The sequence below is a fragment of the Heptranchias perlo genome, chromosome 29, assembly GCF_035084215.1.
Source record: "Heptranchias perlo isolate sHepPer1 chromosome 29, sHepPer1.hap1, whole genome shotgun sequence".
Lineage (NCBI taxonomy): Eukaryota > Metazoa > Chordata > Chondrichthyes > Hexanchiformes > Hexanchidae > Heptranchias > Heptranchias perlo.
In genome coordinates this window covers 15,732,198-15,748,282 of record NC_090353.1, presented here as the reverse complement: position 1 = coordinate 15,748,282, position 16,085 = coordinate 15,732,198, and the positions used below count along the sequence as shown (strand labels likewise).

The window sequence follows — 16,085 nt, the reverse complement described above, 5'->3', positions numbered from 1 at the left end:
ATGTCAGAACTAGTTACAGCTGTACAGTAGTTAAGCCCTTCCAGGAAACTTTAATTTGGATACATCAGTAGAATTGCATGCTGCTGAGAAGGTTGTTATCATAGAATCATAGAAAATAGGAGCAAGAGTAGGCCATTCGGCCCTTCGGGCCTGCTCCGATCACGGCTGATCGTCTCACTCAGTACCCTGTTCCCGCTTTTTCCCCATTTCCCTTGATCCCTTTAGCATTAAGAAATGTATCTATCTCCTCCTTGAATATATTTAATGACTTGGCCTCCACTGCCTTCTGTGGTAAAGAATTCCACAGATTTACCACCCTCTGAGTGAAGAAATTTCTCCTCATCTCTGTTCTAAATGGCATATCTCGTATCCTGAAACTGTGACCCCTGGTTATGGATTCCCCATCCATCGGGAACATCCTCCCTGCATCTAGTCTGTTTAGTCCTGTTAGAATTTTATATGTCATTCTTCTAAACTCCAGTGAATATAGGCCTAGTTGACCCAATCTCTCCTCATACGTCAGTCCTGCCATCCCAGGAATCAGTCTGGTAAACCTTCGTTGCACTCCCTCCGTTGCAAGGACATCCTTCCTCAGATAAGGAGACCAAAACTGCACACAATACTCCAGATGTGGTCTCACTAAGGCCCTGTACAACTGCAGTAAGACATCCCTGTTCCTGTACTCAAATCCTCTTGCAATGAACGCCAACATACCATTCGCCTTCCTAACTGCTTGCTACACTTGAATGCTCGCTTTCAGCGACTGGTGTACAAGGACACCCAGGTCTTGTTGCACCTCCCCTTTTCCCAATCTGTCACCATTCAGATAATAATCTGTCTTCCTGTTTTTACAACCAAAGTGGATAACCTCACATTTATCCACGTTATACTGCATCTGTCATGTTCTTGCCCACTCACCCAACTTGTCTAAATCAAATCGAAGCCTCTTTGCATCCTCCTCACAGCTCACATTCCACCCCAGCTTTGTGTCGTCTGTAAACTTGGAAATGTTACATTCAGTTCCCTCATCCAAATCACTGATATATATTGTGACTAGCTGGGGCCCAAGCGCTGATCCCTGCGGTACCCCACTGGTCATTGCCTGCCACCCGGAAAAAGACCCGTTTATTCCTACTCTCTATTTCCTATCTGTCATCCAATTCTCAATCCATGCCAGTAATGTAGGCAGAATTCAGAGTTTGACTTGGCTCATGTTGTGGTATGTTAATGCAGTATCGTAGTGCAGCCAGACTGTTATTAAACATAGAAACATGGAAAAATTAACAGCACAGAACAGAAGGAGGCCATTTGGCCCATCGTGTCTGTGCCGATCGATAGAGCTACCCAGCCTAATCCCACTTTCCAGCACTTGGTCCGGAGCCTTGTAGGCTATGGCACTTCAAGTGCATATCCAAGTACTTTCTAAAAGTGATGAAGGTTTCTGCCTCTACCACCCTTTCAGGCAGTGAGTTCCAGACCCCCACCACACAATTGGTGAAAAAAAATTTCTTCAGCTTCCCCTCTAATCTTTCTACCAATTACTTTAAATCTGTGCCACCTGGTTATTGACCTCTCTGCTAAGGGAAATAGGTCCTTCCTGTCCACTCTATCTAGGCCCCTCATAATTTTATATACCTCAATTAAATCACCCCTCAGCCTCCTTTATTTCAAAGAAAACAAGGCCAGCCTATTCAATCTTTCCTCATAGCTAAAGTTCTTCAGTCCTGGCGATATCCTCATAAATCTCCTCTATACCCTCCCTAGTGCAATCACATCTTTTCTGTAATGTGGTGACCAGAACTGTACGCAGTACTCGAGCTGTGGCCTAACTAGTGATTTATACAGTTCTAGCATAACCTCCCTGCTCTTATATTCTGTGCCTCGGCTAATAAAAAAAAAGCATCCCATTTGCCTTCTTAACCACCTTATCTACCTGTCCTGCTACCTTCAGGGATCTGTGGATATGTGCACACCAAGTTCTCTCTCTCTTCCTCTACACCTTTCAGTATCCTCCCATTTATTGTGTATTCCCTTGCTTTGTTTGACCTCCCCAAATGCATTACCTCACACTTCTCCGGATTGAATTCCATTTGCCACTTTTCTAACCACCTGATCAGTCCATTGGTATCTTCTTGCAGTCTACAGCTTTCATCCTCACTATCAACCACATGGCCAATATTTGTATCATCTGCAAATTTCTTAATCATGTCCCCAACATTTAAGTCTAAATCATTAATCTATACCACAAAAAGCAAGAGACCTAGTACTGAACCCTGCGGAACCCGACTGGAAACAGCCTTCCAATCACAAACACCTGTCGACCATTACCCTTTGCTTCCTCCCACTGAGCCAATTTTGGCTCCAACTAGCCACTTTCACTTGGATCCCATGGGCTTTTACTTTTTTGACCAGTCTGCCACGTGGGACCTTGTCAAAAGCCTTGCTAAAATCCATGTACACTACATCAAATGCATTACCCTCATCGACCCTCCTTATTACCTGCTCGAAAAATTCAATCAAGTTAGTCAGACACAACCTTCCCTGAACTAATCCATGTAAACTTACACTTCTTTACTCCCCCTTCCAGTTTTGTCCACTTTTCTTCCAGGGCACAGTTCCAGTGGTAGCTGCTACTCTAGCACCTCATCGAAGTGGCCTTTCTTCATATGTGATCCTAGACAGTGAGTGTGAGCAAATTATTTGACTGTAAAGGGCATCTCTTGGTTGGGTCCTGTCCTTGGCAGATGTCTATACATGTGCACTTTCTAGTAAAGGTCACTTGATCAGGAGCAGGAATCCCATCCCTAGCTCAGAAGTATTGAGGCCAATTTTTTTTTGCTGCCCCTGACAGATCAGCTAACTCAACATCAAGCTAATTGTAGAAACACATTCTGAATTTTTTCATGTTTCCATTTACCTGGGAAATTAATTGCCAGACAAGCTTCAATGTTTTGCCCCATGAGTCAACTGGATCTTACCACTTTAATGAGGTGCAAAGGTGTCATGACATCTGGGTGCCATGCTGCCTGATCAAAATTAAATATTTGATTGATTGCACTTAGCTACAATAATTGATTCTGGCTGTTCTCTGTTTGCTGAAACAGCTACTTCTTTACAAAGTATAACCGTTGAGTAACATTATCATTTCTGGATGTTTTAACAGGACACTGTCTCAGTGCACAGGCCAAACTTCTATGCTGAAAGATTTTTTAAATTCATGAGCAGCACTGTCTTCAGAAAGTCTTCATGTAAGTAAGGGCTGTGTGCTAGTTAGAAACTAAATGTGCACTGTAGTACTTCCCATTAAGATTACCACAAGAACTGAATTTGAAATTTTGGAGAGCAAAAAATCCCCCCTCCCCCCAAAACCCTGTGGTGTCTACATGTAACAGCAGCCCTCCAGTACCTTGCCCAAGTGACCATTCATCATGGGTGAGCTTAGACAGAGATTGATAACAGGCTGTTCTACTTTATGGACATTGAAGCTAAGCTTGATCCTAGCCAAATATATCACTTTCCAGTAGAGGATAGTATTTGGTGATCCATCCTTGCCCTCGGGGACACTGAGGCTAATGTAGTACCCCAACTGAATGAAGCAGTCCATGCCCGCATGCAGCAAGACCGGGACAACATCCAGGCTTGGGCTGATAAGTGGCAAGTAACATTCGCACCAGACAAGTGCCAGGCAATGACCATCTCCAACAAGAGAGAATCTAACCACCTCCCCTTGACATTCAACGGCATTACCATCACCGAATCCCCCACCATCAACATCCTGGGCGTCATCATTGACCAGAAACTTAACTGGACCAGGCATATAAATACTGTGGCTACAAGAGCAGGTCAGAGGCTGGGTATTCTGCGGCAAGTGATTCACCTCCTGACTCCCCAAAGCCTTTCCACCATCTACAAGGCACAAATCAGGAGTGTGATGGAATTACTCTCCACTTGCCTGGACGAGTGCAGCTCCAACAACACTTAAGAAGCTCGACACCATCCAGGACAAAGCAGCCCTCTTGATTGGCACCCCATCCACCACCCTAAACATTCACTGGCGCAGTGTGTACCATCCACAGGATGCACTGCAGCAACTCGCCAAGGTTTCTTCGACAGCACCTCCCAAACCCGCGAGCTCTACCACCTAGAAGGACAAGAGCAGCAGGCACATGGGAACAACACCACCTGCACGTTCCCCTCCAAGTCACACACCATCCCGACTTGGAAATATATTGCCGTTCCTTCATCGTCGCTGGGTCAAAATCCTGGAACTCCCTTCCTAACAGCACTGTGGGAGAACCTTCACCACATGGACTGCAGCGGTTCAAGGCGGCGGCTCACCACCACCTTCTCAAGGGCAATTAGGGATGGGCAATAAATGCTGGCCTTGCCAGCAACGCCCACATCCCATGAACGAATAATAAAAAAAAAACTACTGCAGTGCTGACATCAGTTAGCTCAGCACAGGTCGAGGATCAAACTTTCCTGGTCTGTATGGCTTAGTTCCACACTCTGGGGTACATTTATCCACTGAAAAAAGATTTTTATTTTTATAGTTCCTATCACATCCCTCAATGTCAGAGTGCTTCGCGCAGAATGGATTACTTTTTTTGGAGTGCAGTGACTTGTTATGTAGGCAAATGTGGCAGCTATTTTTCACATAGCAGGATCTCACAAACAGAAGTCAGAGGAATGACTTGTTAATCTGTTTCTGGTGTTTGTTGAGTGTGTAATGTTGCTGAATACACCCTGCCCCTCTTCAAATAGTGCCACGGGACCTTTAATCTTGATGTCTGATATGTCTCATTAATTAAGATGTTCATTTAGCATTTCAATTCCATTATACTACAGCCTTGAAGTCATCCCCATCCAAGAAAGGACGTACCTCACTACCAGTTCCTAAATACATTGGTCCGGGTCAAGCCTTTTCAGCCAGTCAGATTCCGACAGAAGATGAAGAGAAGAGGTATGACCTGCGGGGAGCCAGGAGCTTCCCAACTCTTGAAGATGAAGGTAATTGTCCTGTAAGAAATTCCCGTCCCCTTTTTATTTCAGAATCGGCAATAATCCTTTAACCAGGCTATGTCTTCCAATAATACTGATTGTGACAAAAATGAAATATTTAGTCTGATGTATCATGGTATTGATTTCTTTCTTGCTGTCATGGTACATATGGAGTTAAGAACCAGGTTCACTCAGAAAATGGCTCATCTTATTTTGGTACAATAATCCCAGAATATAGAGGTCGTGTCTGGCCCACTGTTTGATGGAGGAGCTCAGCCATTCAATTCAAGTACAGACATCTTGTGAGACCAATATACATGTTTGATACAACATACAAAAATTATGGAAAAGACCACCTGATCCATCAAGCCTGCCTCACACAGTCGTGATACCTGAAGCAATATGATCATACATCCCCAACCCAACATTAGCCATGTAATTTCCTGAAAAGTTTTTTTTTAAAAAAACAGATAAAGGTCAATTAGGGGTTGTGGGGGAGACATCTGGAAGATTCCTCTCCTTAGGCGATTGAAACTGGTCCAGGAGACCACATTGCCCATGCTTATATTTCACTTGCCTTTTCTATAAGACACTATCTCTGCCTCAGCCAGGAACTGGTCCAGCTCTCTTTTGAAGGTATGCAGAGAGTCAGCCCTCACCGCATGAAGGCAACTTGTTCCATAGCTCGACTATTCACTGGGAAAAGAACTGCCTAACCTCTAACCTAGCCCAAGCCATGGGTAACTTATACACATGACCCCTGGTCTTCCCCAATCTATCAAATTGAAATAATCTATCCATAGGAAAGCAATCTTACCCATTAACTATTTTATATACCTCTATCAAATCACTCTGAAATCTGTGCACCTCTAAAATGAATAGACTCAGCTTTTTAAGCCCATCTTAGTAAATAGGGTTCTTTTGAGCTGGGAATCATTTCTGTGACCCTCCTCTGAACCTTTTCCCGAGCTGCCATATCACCCACCATATGAAGGGACCAAAACTGCACGCAGTACTCTAAATGTGGTCTAACCCAGATCTTGTACAAGGTCAAATTGGTGTGCCTTGTTTTATATTGAATAGTCCTGTTAATACAGCCTAATACTCTCTTCGCTGTGACTATGATTTATCGATATTGGTCATGAACCTTTAGAGAATTATGAACTATAACGCCAAGATTTTTATCTCTCAACCGAATTCAGCTCTGTTCCATGTAAAGTATACGAATACTCAGTGGTGGCCCTGCCCAAATGCATAACATTGCACTTACCAAGGCTAAATGCCATTTATCAGTTTAACCCATTCTCCAGCACATCAAAATTTGCTTGCAGAAATTTGTCCTCCACAGTCCTAACACTTGCACAAATTTTCATATCATCCGCAAACTTATAGGCCATTCGCCTAATGCCTATGTCGAGATAGTTTATGAAGATAGTAAAAAGCAATGGCTCTAACACCGATCTCTGGAACGCCACTGGTAACCGGCCTCTAAGCAGATCCATAGCCAATATTAACAATTTTCTGCCTATGGGAATGCAGACAATTCTTAGTCCATTGTAGTAACTTCCCACTGATTCCACAAAATTCTGTATTGAGTTACTTTATCAAAGGCTTTCTGAAAATCCAAGTAGACAATGTCTACTGGGATAGCCTCAACCACTCACCTAGTAACATCTTCAAAGAATTCTAGCAAATTTGTAAAGAAGCTGTGTTGAATGTCTCTTGACTCCTTGATCCAGCTTTTTTTTATTCGTTCATAGGATGTGGGCGTCGCTGGCAAGGCCAGCATTTATTGCCCATCCCAAATTGCCCTTGAGAAGGTGGTGGTGAGCCCCTTCTTGAACTGCTGCAGTCCATATGGTGAAGGTTCTCCCACAGTGCTGTTAGGAAGGGAGTTCCAGGATTTTGACCCAGCGACGATGAAGGAACGGCGATATATTTCCAAGTCGGGATGGTGTGTGACTTGGAGGGGAACGTGCAGGTGGTGTTGTTCCTATGTGCCTGCTGCTCTTGTCCTTCTAGGTGGTAGAGGTCACGGGTTTGGGAGGTGCTGTCGAAGAAACCTTGGTGAGTTGCTGCAGTGCATCCTGTGGATGGTACACACTGCAGCCACAGTGCGCCAGTGGTGAAGGGAGTGAATGTTTAGGGTGGTAGATGGGGTGCCAATCAAGCAGGCTGCTTTATCTTGGATGGTGTCGAGCTTCTTGAGTGTTGTTGGAGCTGCATTCATCCAGGCAAGTGGAGAGTATTCCATCACGCTCCTGGCTTGTGCCTTGTAGATGGTGGAAAGGCTTTGGGGAGTCAGGAGGTGAGTCACTCGCTACAGAATACCCAGCCTCTGACCTGCTCTCGTAGCCACAGTATTTATGTGGCTGGTCCAGTTAAGTTTCTGGTCAATGGTGACCCCCAGGATGTTGATGGTGAGGGATTCGGCGATGGTAATGCCATTGAATGTCAAGGGGAGGTGGTTAGACTCTCTCTAGTTGGAGATAGTCATTGCCTGGCATTTGTCTGCTGCGAATGTTATATGCCACTTATGAGCCCAAGCCTGGATGTTGCCCCGGTCTTGCTGCATGCAGGCACGGACTGCTTCATTAGGTGATCATAAAGAGCATCTCTTATGATCCCTTTATGCATCATACCTATTACTGATGTTAGACTGATAAGCCTATAGTTCTCTGAATCTGATGTGTCATGCTTTTTGAAAATTAGAACTACATGAACATCCTTCCAATCCATGGGAGCAATCCCAGATTCTAGTGAGCTGTCAAAGATTTGAGCAAGTAGCTTGTAAAGCGCATGTCCCATCTCTTTAACCACCTTTGGGTGAATGTCATCTGGACCAGCAGTCCGATCTATTTTAAAGTTCCATATTCTGTATAAAATGATATCCTCAGCTATTTTAATGGGCCAAAACTTGCGCAGAGCGGTGTGGCAACGAGCGCTGCAGCTTCTGAGAATTAAATTAACGAATGAACTTGCTGCAGGCTCTGTGGCGTCTTCTTGCTTGATTTTGAAGTTTTGAAAAATTGTGCGCAATCAACTCGGCCTCTGAGCAGGGTACGTCGATGCACATGGAACAGTCTGTGCAAAAGAAGACGCACCCACAAAATCTGTCAGGAAGAGAAGTCACGCCCACAAGCAGGCAAGCAGACTTCATTCATTTAAAGTTAGTATTCTGGAAGTCATTGTAAACAAAAAAAAAATTTTTTTAATAAAAAGCCAAAGAAATAATTGAATTAAATTAAAGAGACAGAAGGGAAAAGTAAAAAAAAAAATAATTTTTTAATTTGTAAATTTTTTTTTTAATGACCAAAAACTATTAAAATAAGGAGTAATATAAGACTCCACATTTTTAAAGTTTAATTTTTAATTGTTTGGCAATCATAAAGAGTTATTGGGCTTTTAAAACTTAGTTTTGACCTGGTATTTTTAAGAATACCTTTTGGTGGTGTAATTAGTTACTTTCCAGGGGGGTTGATGAGCAAGTTTGCGATTTTAAAAATTTTTTTTATTTCAGTGATTGTAGCGTGCGATGTCCCTTTAATTCTCAGTTGTCAAATCGCCAGCGAACCAATAGGAGCAATTTCACGATGTCCATGTTTTAGTCCGCATGTGCAAATGCGGGAACTTGCTCCTTTGATTTGCCGTTTTTAAAAAAAAGAGCACTGTTGAGCTCCTCCATTATTTCTCGAGCAATTTCTGCCCCAATATTTACAATTTTCTTTACTTCACTGTGTTTGCACTGTAGTTATCATTTAACACCACTGCCATACATTGGGGATCCATTTGAAGCTGGCCTAAGGCAGCTTTCAGTGGCCCCATTTAGTCTTTAATGGTCCTCTGACTCCTAACATAATTACATTTAAATTTCATTTGCCGTGGTCATTTTTGAAAAGCAATTTTCACCCCGCCTTGTTCAAATTGAGTCATCTGAAGCCATCAAAGAGAGAGACTCCATAAAGTGGTCAGCAACAAATTGCCACATAAAGGTTAATATCCAGAGACTTAGTGACTAGTCCAGTTTGCGTTGCAGTTTAGTGTGGCAGACATGATTTTTATTCTTCTATTGAATTTGATGGGTGATAGTTAAGCCAGTAACTACTGTAAATCTACAGTGTGCCATTGCTTCTGTTCACATCCATTTACTGGTTAATAAATCTATTTGGTAGTTTACAGCCGAAACCATGTGCTATTGAAGTGTTTAATTGTGCCCTCCTCTGAGGTCAAAGGTAACTGGGAGTGAGGGTTTGCCTATGGGAATGGTCTGAAATGCTGAACCTGAGAAAAACATCTAGAGTAAAAGCCCCAAAACACAACATTGATGTCCATTGGATTGGGTGGCAGTAAGTGTGGGAAGCAGGACCTCCCTCCCCCCCACCACCCCTTTCCCCCCAACACCAGTATTTACTACATCAAGAATTTTTGAGGAACCTTGGTCCGCAAGCTTGTAGTTGGCTATCACTTTTCTTTCCTTATATCGTCCTTGAAGGCTGAATTCCAGCAGTGTGGCGGCGAGCAAAGATCTTTTTAGTCCTTTACATTACTAGGTTGCTTTCAGCACCCTTGCCTTGTCATATAGAGGGAGCATTCGATTTTTTTTTTCTCTAACTCCCACCCTAGGATGTTTACCAAGACCCAACAAAGCTAACGCTGTGCTGCCACTATTTAAAATCAAAACTTTAAAACTGGAATGAGTGGAGCACTGAGCTTGTCCACAGTATTTAATTTTACCTCTATAAATGAGAAACAGTATCACATTGCAGAAGCTTATTTTTGCAAAAAGTGAAGATAAGCAGAATTAACATTTCAGGCCTGTTGGATTTTACAAATCATCACTTGAAGCTGATGCAGTTTAATTTGGGTCCCAGTGGCTTGCTGCTGTGACACAATCTTTTCAAGTGATGCAGTAATCCAGTGGAAAGATTGAACAAGATGTGTAAACTGTGAACCTCCATTTGTCTACTATTTTAATCCAAACTTTTTGAATGCAAGTACAAGATACTGTAAAAGCCTAATATGGAATAACCAATTAGGTGAACAAGGCATTAAGCTGAACAGTGTTCCTCATCACTCAATATTTTACTTTAAATAAAAATAATTCAGGCTTATGGTTTGGTAGATATTGTTTTTTTTAATGTTGCTGGTAGTTTTTTCTAATCTTTCAATTTTTTAGGGCTATTAGGCCGGCCGGATCTCCTTCCTTGTACCCCACCTTCTTTTGAAGAAGCAACTACAGCTTCAATAGCAACAACCCTGTCGTCAACAACATCCTTGTCAATAACAGAGCAGTCGCCATCAGAAGGCTCAGAGCATCATCACCGCTACAGGTATGAAGAGTCGTATTGCATCCTTTACCAATCTGTCTCTCTCTCTTCCCCTTGCTCTCAAGTCGTCTTTGAAAAAAAACAATCTCTTCGATCAAACTTTTGGTCATCTCTACTAATTGTCCCATTAAGATTCAGTGTCTGTACCTTTATTCCTCTCTGAAAAGTCTTGGGACAATTTTCTACATTAAATGCACTATAAAAATTCAAGTTGTTGTACAGAATGAATAGAGGTGAATTTTGAGGCCGCCTGCCTGGCACAAACGAAGCCTCAAAATTAACGAGGAAAGACTTACTGCACCATTTCTGTCACTGGTGCAGCCGGCGTCATTATTCTAGGTTCCTCACCTTAAGCGGCCTGGGCGTCATTAGGCTCGTCAGTGTATAATTAGGGTCCTGTGACTGATGCTATTTTACTTACCCAGAACAGAAGTACCACCAAGGGGGTGGGGGCCTGCCCAGTAATCCTTGGAGGTAAATGCTGGAATCAGCAATTAAGAGCCTGATTTAAAGGCGCAAGCACCTGCAGATAAAAATTGTGAATATTTTCGCTGCAAGTCTTAATTGAGGGGTGTGGAACCTTCTGCAACTTCAGTACCGAATATAACACAGGTTATTTGAAAATTCTTGCCACAATTTATTCTTTACCTTCAGAGAGGGTGAGTGAGGAGAGGAGGCATGGGAGTGGTTCTTGCAACCCAATTGTGGGCAGAGGAGCAAAGAGCAGCAGCAAGGAGAGCATGCTGGAGCTGTAGCAGGTGCTATCAGAGCACCACATAGAAAGGGATATGTACGCAGGTGACCCTACCCTCCACATAGTGCTTGCAGGCCCAGAATCAGTTACCAATAGCTCACCGATAAGCAGCATGTAAGGTGGCTCAGTTTCTCCCGGCAGACAGCAGACCTGTACAGCCTCTGCAGGGGAACTTGTAGGCTTCTGTGCCACTTGGTCACTTTCTACCCATGGTAGTCAAAGTATCGGTTTCCCTAAATTCGTTTTGCTTCAGCGTCCTTCCAGGTTTCAGTGGGGGAAGGGGGACGTGGCACATGTCAGCTGTGCATACCTGCATAAAACAAGTGATGGATGCTGTTCCCTGAGGCAAACCAGTACATCAAGATCCCCATGGACGCCACCAGTCAACTTGACAGAGCAGTGGGGTTTTCAGCAATTGCTGCATTCCCACAAGCCCAGCCTCCTATTGACTGCACTCATGGCAATTATGGCACTGCCATATCAGCCAGCACCATTTATCAATAGGAAGTGATACCACTGTCTCAATGTGCAGCTGGCATGTGACCATCATCTAAAAACTATGCCGGTGTGTGCAGCCATGATGTGTTCATCCTGCGCCAGTCCAACATTCGCGCAGTTTTGAACAAGAGCAGCAGGTCCAAGGATGCCTATTAGGGGACAAGGCCTACTCGTTATTGCCTGGCTGATGATGTCCACGAACTCCAGCTGAGAGGTATGAGAGCGGTGGGAGCAGCAGGGGCAGTTATGGAGCAAATGATTGTGGTACTGAAACAGTTATTCAGGTGCCTGGATAAATCATGATCGTATGCTGCATCCTGCATAACCTGGCCTTGCAATGGGGCCAGGACGAGCCAGAAGCAGCTGAGGAGGCATCATCAGAGAAAGCCCCAGGAACAAGACCTGCACAGCAAGCAGCCAGGGTTGTTGGCAGCAGCTCAGACCAACGCGTCTAGTAAAAGAACAATTAAAACCAACCTCTTCACATCACCCCTGCAGTAACAGTCCTTCAGGATGAACCTATCTTTACCCTCCACATTGCAAGGACCTTCCCCACTGCACCCCCTCCCCCCCCACATGCCCCAGACTCTGACCATTATTTACATAGATGAAACCTGCCATTCAAAGCTGAATACATAATTGTAACTCATTGAACATACAAACTTGCTGATGCAATTTTTAATGCCTTCATAGACTTGCTTTACTGTATAATTTCACCCTGGTGTTACCCCTTCGTACTCTTAAGTGTTTTCTTACCTAACCTACTGCTTCTACAACGAGCTCTCCTAATGACTTCAGCAGGGTTGGTGGATATCTGCTATTACTAAGAAGCTGGTCCTTGAGAGGCTTGTAGTTGCTACCTCTGGCAATTTGGGGCCTTGAGGGGCTGGTTGGAGTCTGCAACACTTCGGCTGGTGCCGGGGCAATCTGGCCCAGCTGGCCTTTCATGCATTACAGCAGGCACTGGTTGAGTAGGTGGCGTGGGTGCAGGCTTGCTATCATCCTGAGAGAGGGCAGCATGTGCCACTTCCATTGAGCCACTGCCACTCCCATGGGCCTGCAGGACCTCACTTCCAGAGATCTGCGGGAGAGCAGACCGCAGGAGATCAGAGATGCTTTGGAATCCCATATCTGTGACCCACCAGACTTTCAAAGCTGGTGTGAAGACTGAGGAGCCCAGAGTCTGAATGCCAACAGCCTGAACTTCGATCAGAGCTGCCAGAGTCCTATGCCGTGGCCATGGCTGCAGTGTCCACAGAGGTGACCACATGTTCTATAGCAGACTGAAGACTGCTGATATCACTGGCCAGAAGGCTGCACATGTTGGAATGGAACTCCTCCATAGTCTCAGACATGATGTGGTGACTCCTAGGCAGCAGCCCAATACCCTCAACAACTGCTGGTGCATATCAAGGAGTTTCCTTTTGTAGGCTGGGCCTCAGAGGTCTGCATCTCGATCCTCTGCATCAGAGCTAGGACCTGATGTTGCCCTTCAGAAAGCCATGTCTTGGACTTCCCTTTCCATAATATCTTGCTCCTGCTCACGAGTGCTGTGTAAATCTCCTTGTGCCTCTCCCTCTAGCTCACTATCTATCCCAACCGAGCTATCGCCTGGAAGTGATCGAGCAAATGACAGTGCTTTTTCAGGAGGGTTCCAAGGAAGAGAAAACAGTTACTTTGCCGGCAACAGCTAATGAAGCAGTGGATGACCTCGGTTCCCTCGCTTACTCCAGCAGCACCTCCACTGCCAGATCACTAATGCAATAATGCATCCATTGATCAGTACTCACACAGCCAAGTGTCCAGAGTGACCAGTAATGCAGAGATTGGTCAGAATTCAGCACCGATGAAGGGTTAAGTTGACACCTCTCCAAGGAGTCCATTCACCTTTTAACTGTCTTGAATGGCCAGCAAAAATACTGCCCCCTTCAATTGTGGAGACTATCCACCATCAGTCACAATGCCTGGGCAGCCTGCCAACGAGATGCAAATAAAGCCTGGCCATCAAAATTCCGGCCATGTGATCGGGCATTCGGAACAACTGAGTCACCCAGTGGCCACCTCGACACTGCTCCAGGGAAAAGCTACCCCATAGCGTCTTTATTTTTTCCTCTTCTGAGGGAACTAACAGGGACCTTGATAGTTTGTTATCCCCTCGCTATCCTAAGGCCAATTGTACCATTGCTATATATATATATATATATATACACATCTCCTTCTGCTTTTAAAAAAAAAATCCTTTTTTCTCTTTAGACCTTTAGCTGCTTACATTAGCACAAGTTAAAAGTTTGTGTAATGTTTATCCTGTTACATATGACAAGCCATGACATTACAGGTCAACACTAGGGCTTGATACTGCTAGAAAGTTTGGTACAGTATGTACAATTCTAGTCAGGTGACTGTTGAGATTTACCAAATGAAGTGATAAGCTCATAATCCACATAAGTTTTAGAATCTCTAGGCAAAGAGTTCCTTAATTAATGGTAAAGATTTTTAAACCCAATTATTTGCTGAACAAAAGCAGCAGTAGGCACCTCATTGCCTCTGGATGGGAAAAACCAGCCAGGGATACTGCTCCTGATTGCTATCCAGTGACTCCTGATGGAAAATGTTCATATGGGAATGTTGGCTGAGGACTAATTTTGGTCTCAGCTGTGATGTTGTCCACGGTTGATTACCCTGCCAGCGTCCATTGTACCAGAGGGCTTTTGGCATCTGTGCAACCATATCCTAGCAAGAGTCAATGGGCTTGATTTTAGCACATCGTCGGGAACCCAGCGCATGCGTAGATATTCGCATGGGGTACGTGGAAGTCAAGTGAGTGCATCACAATCTGCGATCGCAACTCAATTGAAGGTAGGTATTTGTGCTTCTGATCTTCCCACGCACCGCGCCGCCAAATTGACAGGCTGGCTGCCTGTCGGAAGGGAAAGGAGCCACGAATTGGAGAAGGGGTAGGTTTGTGTTGGGGGGGGCGGCGGGGGAGAGAGAAATCTTGGGCTGTGCAAGAAATTGGAGAGGGAGGTGGAGGGGCAGGGACGATATCCGGTGGGCCTTGGAGAAGATCGTGTTGTGGGGGGGGTGGGGGTCAACTGATTGTGGGGGTCCGATCACACCAGATGAGCTTGTTGGGCCTGGATGAAGCACTCCTCTTCCTGGCCCACAAGCAGTGCAATAAAGGCACACCCGTCGTGGATCCGGCCCTTCTTGCCTGCTTTCACTCGATGTGATTCAGAAGCGAGGGGAAACCTGAACAGGTAAGGTTAAATTTGTTTAAAATTTCTAATACATAAAAAATTAAGTGTCTCAACTATCACAATGAGGTACACTGCCCCTTTAAATATCAGCCCACTGGCTTTTAGTGGGGGCGGGACTTCCAGGCTTCTATTGCGTGCGTCGCACTTGGGTTAAACTCAGAAGCGGATGCATTGGAGCCGGGATGCAGTCCTGCTCCAAAGCAAACTATTTTTATTGCCCAACCCACCCATTCTTAGGGGTTAAAATTATCCCCAATGTCTCTGCAAGAGAGGAGGAGAGAAATGGGTAATGTTTTCCTCTAATCTGTAAAATTCAAGTTGTGACTCTTGTTTTGCTATTTCTAACAAAATGAAGTCCCGAGCTCATGAATAATTCATGTGGTTAATTTCAGAATCAGTCCAATCAGTGTACTTTCTAAATGATGCCAGAAGCTACAAACGACATTTTCCTTAATCGCGTCTAGTTAAACACAGTTTTAGTAACACATCTCACTAAATCAAAAGTTAGAATGCTTGTCTTGGATTATGTATACACTGCAGCTGTATATGTTACATGAGCATAATGCAAGAATCCCTGTGTTTTTCTGAACTCGTGTGACAAAATTAGAATTTCAGTGGATTGAATTGTTGTTTTATAAATAGAGAACTACTTGATATTGCAAGACATACTGTTCCAGTAGGTACCCTGGTAGATTCATGTCTTTTATTTGCTATTTAGGAAACAGCATTTCGCTCTTAGTAGTTTCAGCAATCTAGCCAGTTTACTTCACTAACCATTGTTTTAAAAAATAATTACCATACCAATTTTATCCCTTCCTCTCCTAAAGGTGCTGACTCTCGCTGGGGTATGGTTGCGCGTGCATCAACAAGTTTCCGGTGCCTTGCTAACTGGCCATTCTTTATGTGTAAGCTGGTTCAGAGTGCCAGCAGGATGTTCCATCATGGAGGCAACATGTCGATCACTATCCTCACACTTTCCAGTAGCTGTTCCATGGTAGCAATCAGGAGCAAGAACACTGGCAGATTGTATATCTCTCTTCCCCCACTTTTTTTCCCCCCCCCCACCACCGCACGCACGCACACACACACTCTCTTTGAGCTCAGGAGCACTGATCAATTGCAGGACAAGTTGCTGCTCCAGTTGAGATGTGATAACTCAGCCCTGACTGAGGATGGAACTTGGAAGCTTCTGGTCTGTATATTTCAGTACCATATTGGCCAGTGTATTTACCCACTGCAAATTTATTG

The 16,085-nt window shown here is 44.3% G+C and overlaps 1 protein-coding gene across 1 annotated transcript in view; it reads left to right on the top strand.

The window, feature by feature from the left end:
* The window catches only part of LOC137299419 (phosphatidylinositol 4-phosphate 5-kinase type-1 gamma-like), a 114,272-nt gene that overhangs the window by 67,555 nt on the left and 30,632 nt on the right, over positions 1-16,085 (top strand). Inside the window, exons 11-13 of the mRNA XM_067968151.1 lie at positions 3,164-3,248; positions 4,849-5,010; positions 10,178-10,331. Coding sequence (XP_067824252.1) covers positions 3,164-3,248; positions 4,849-5,010; positions 10,178-10,331 — 401 coding nt within the window. The remainder of the gene's footprint in view (positions 1-3,163; positions 3,249-4,848; positions 5,011-10,177; positions 10,332-16,085) is intronic.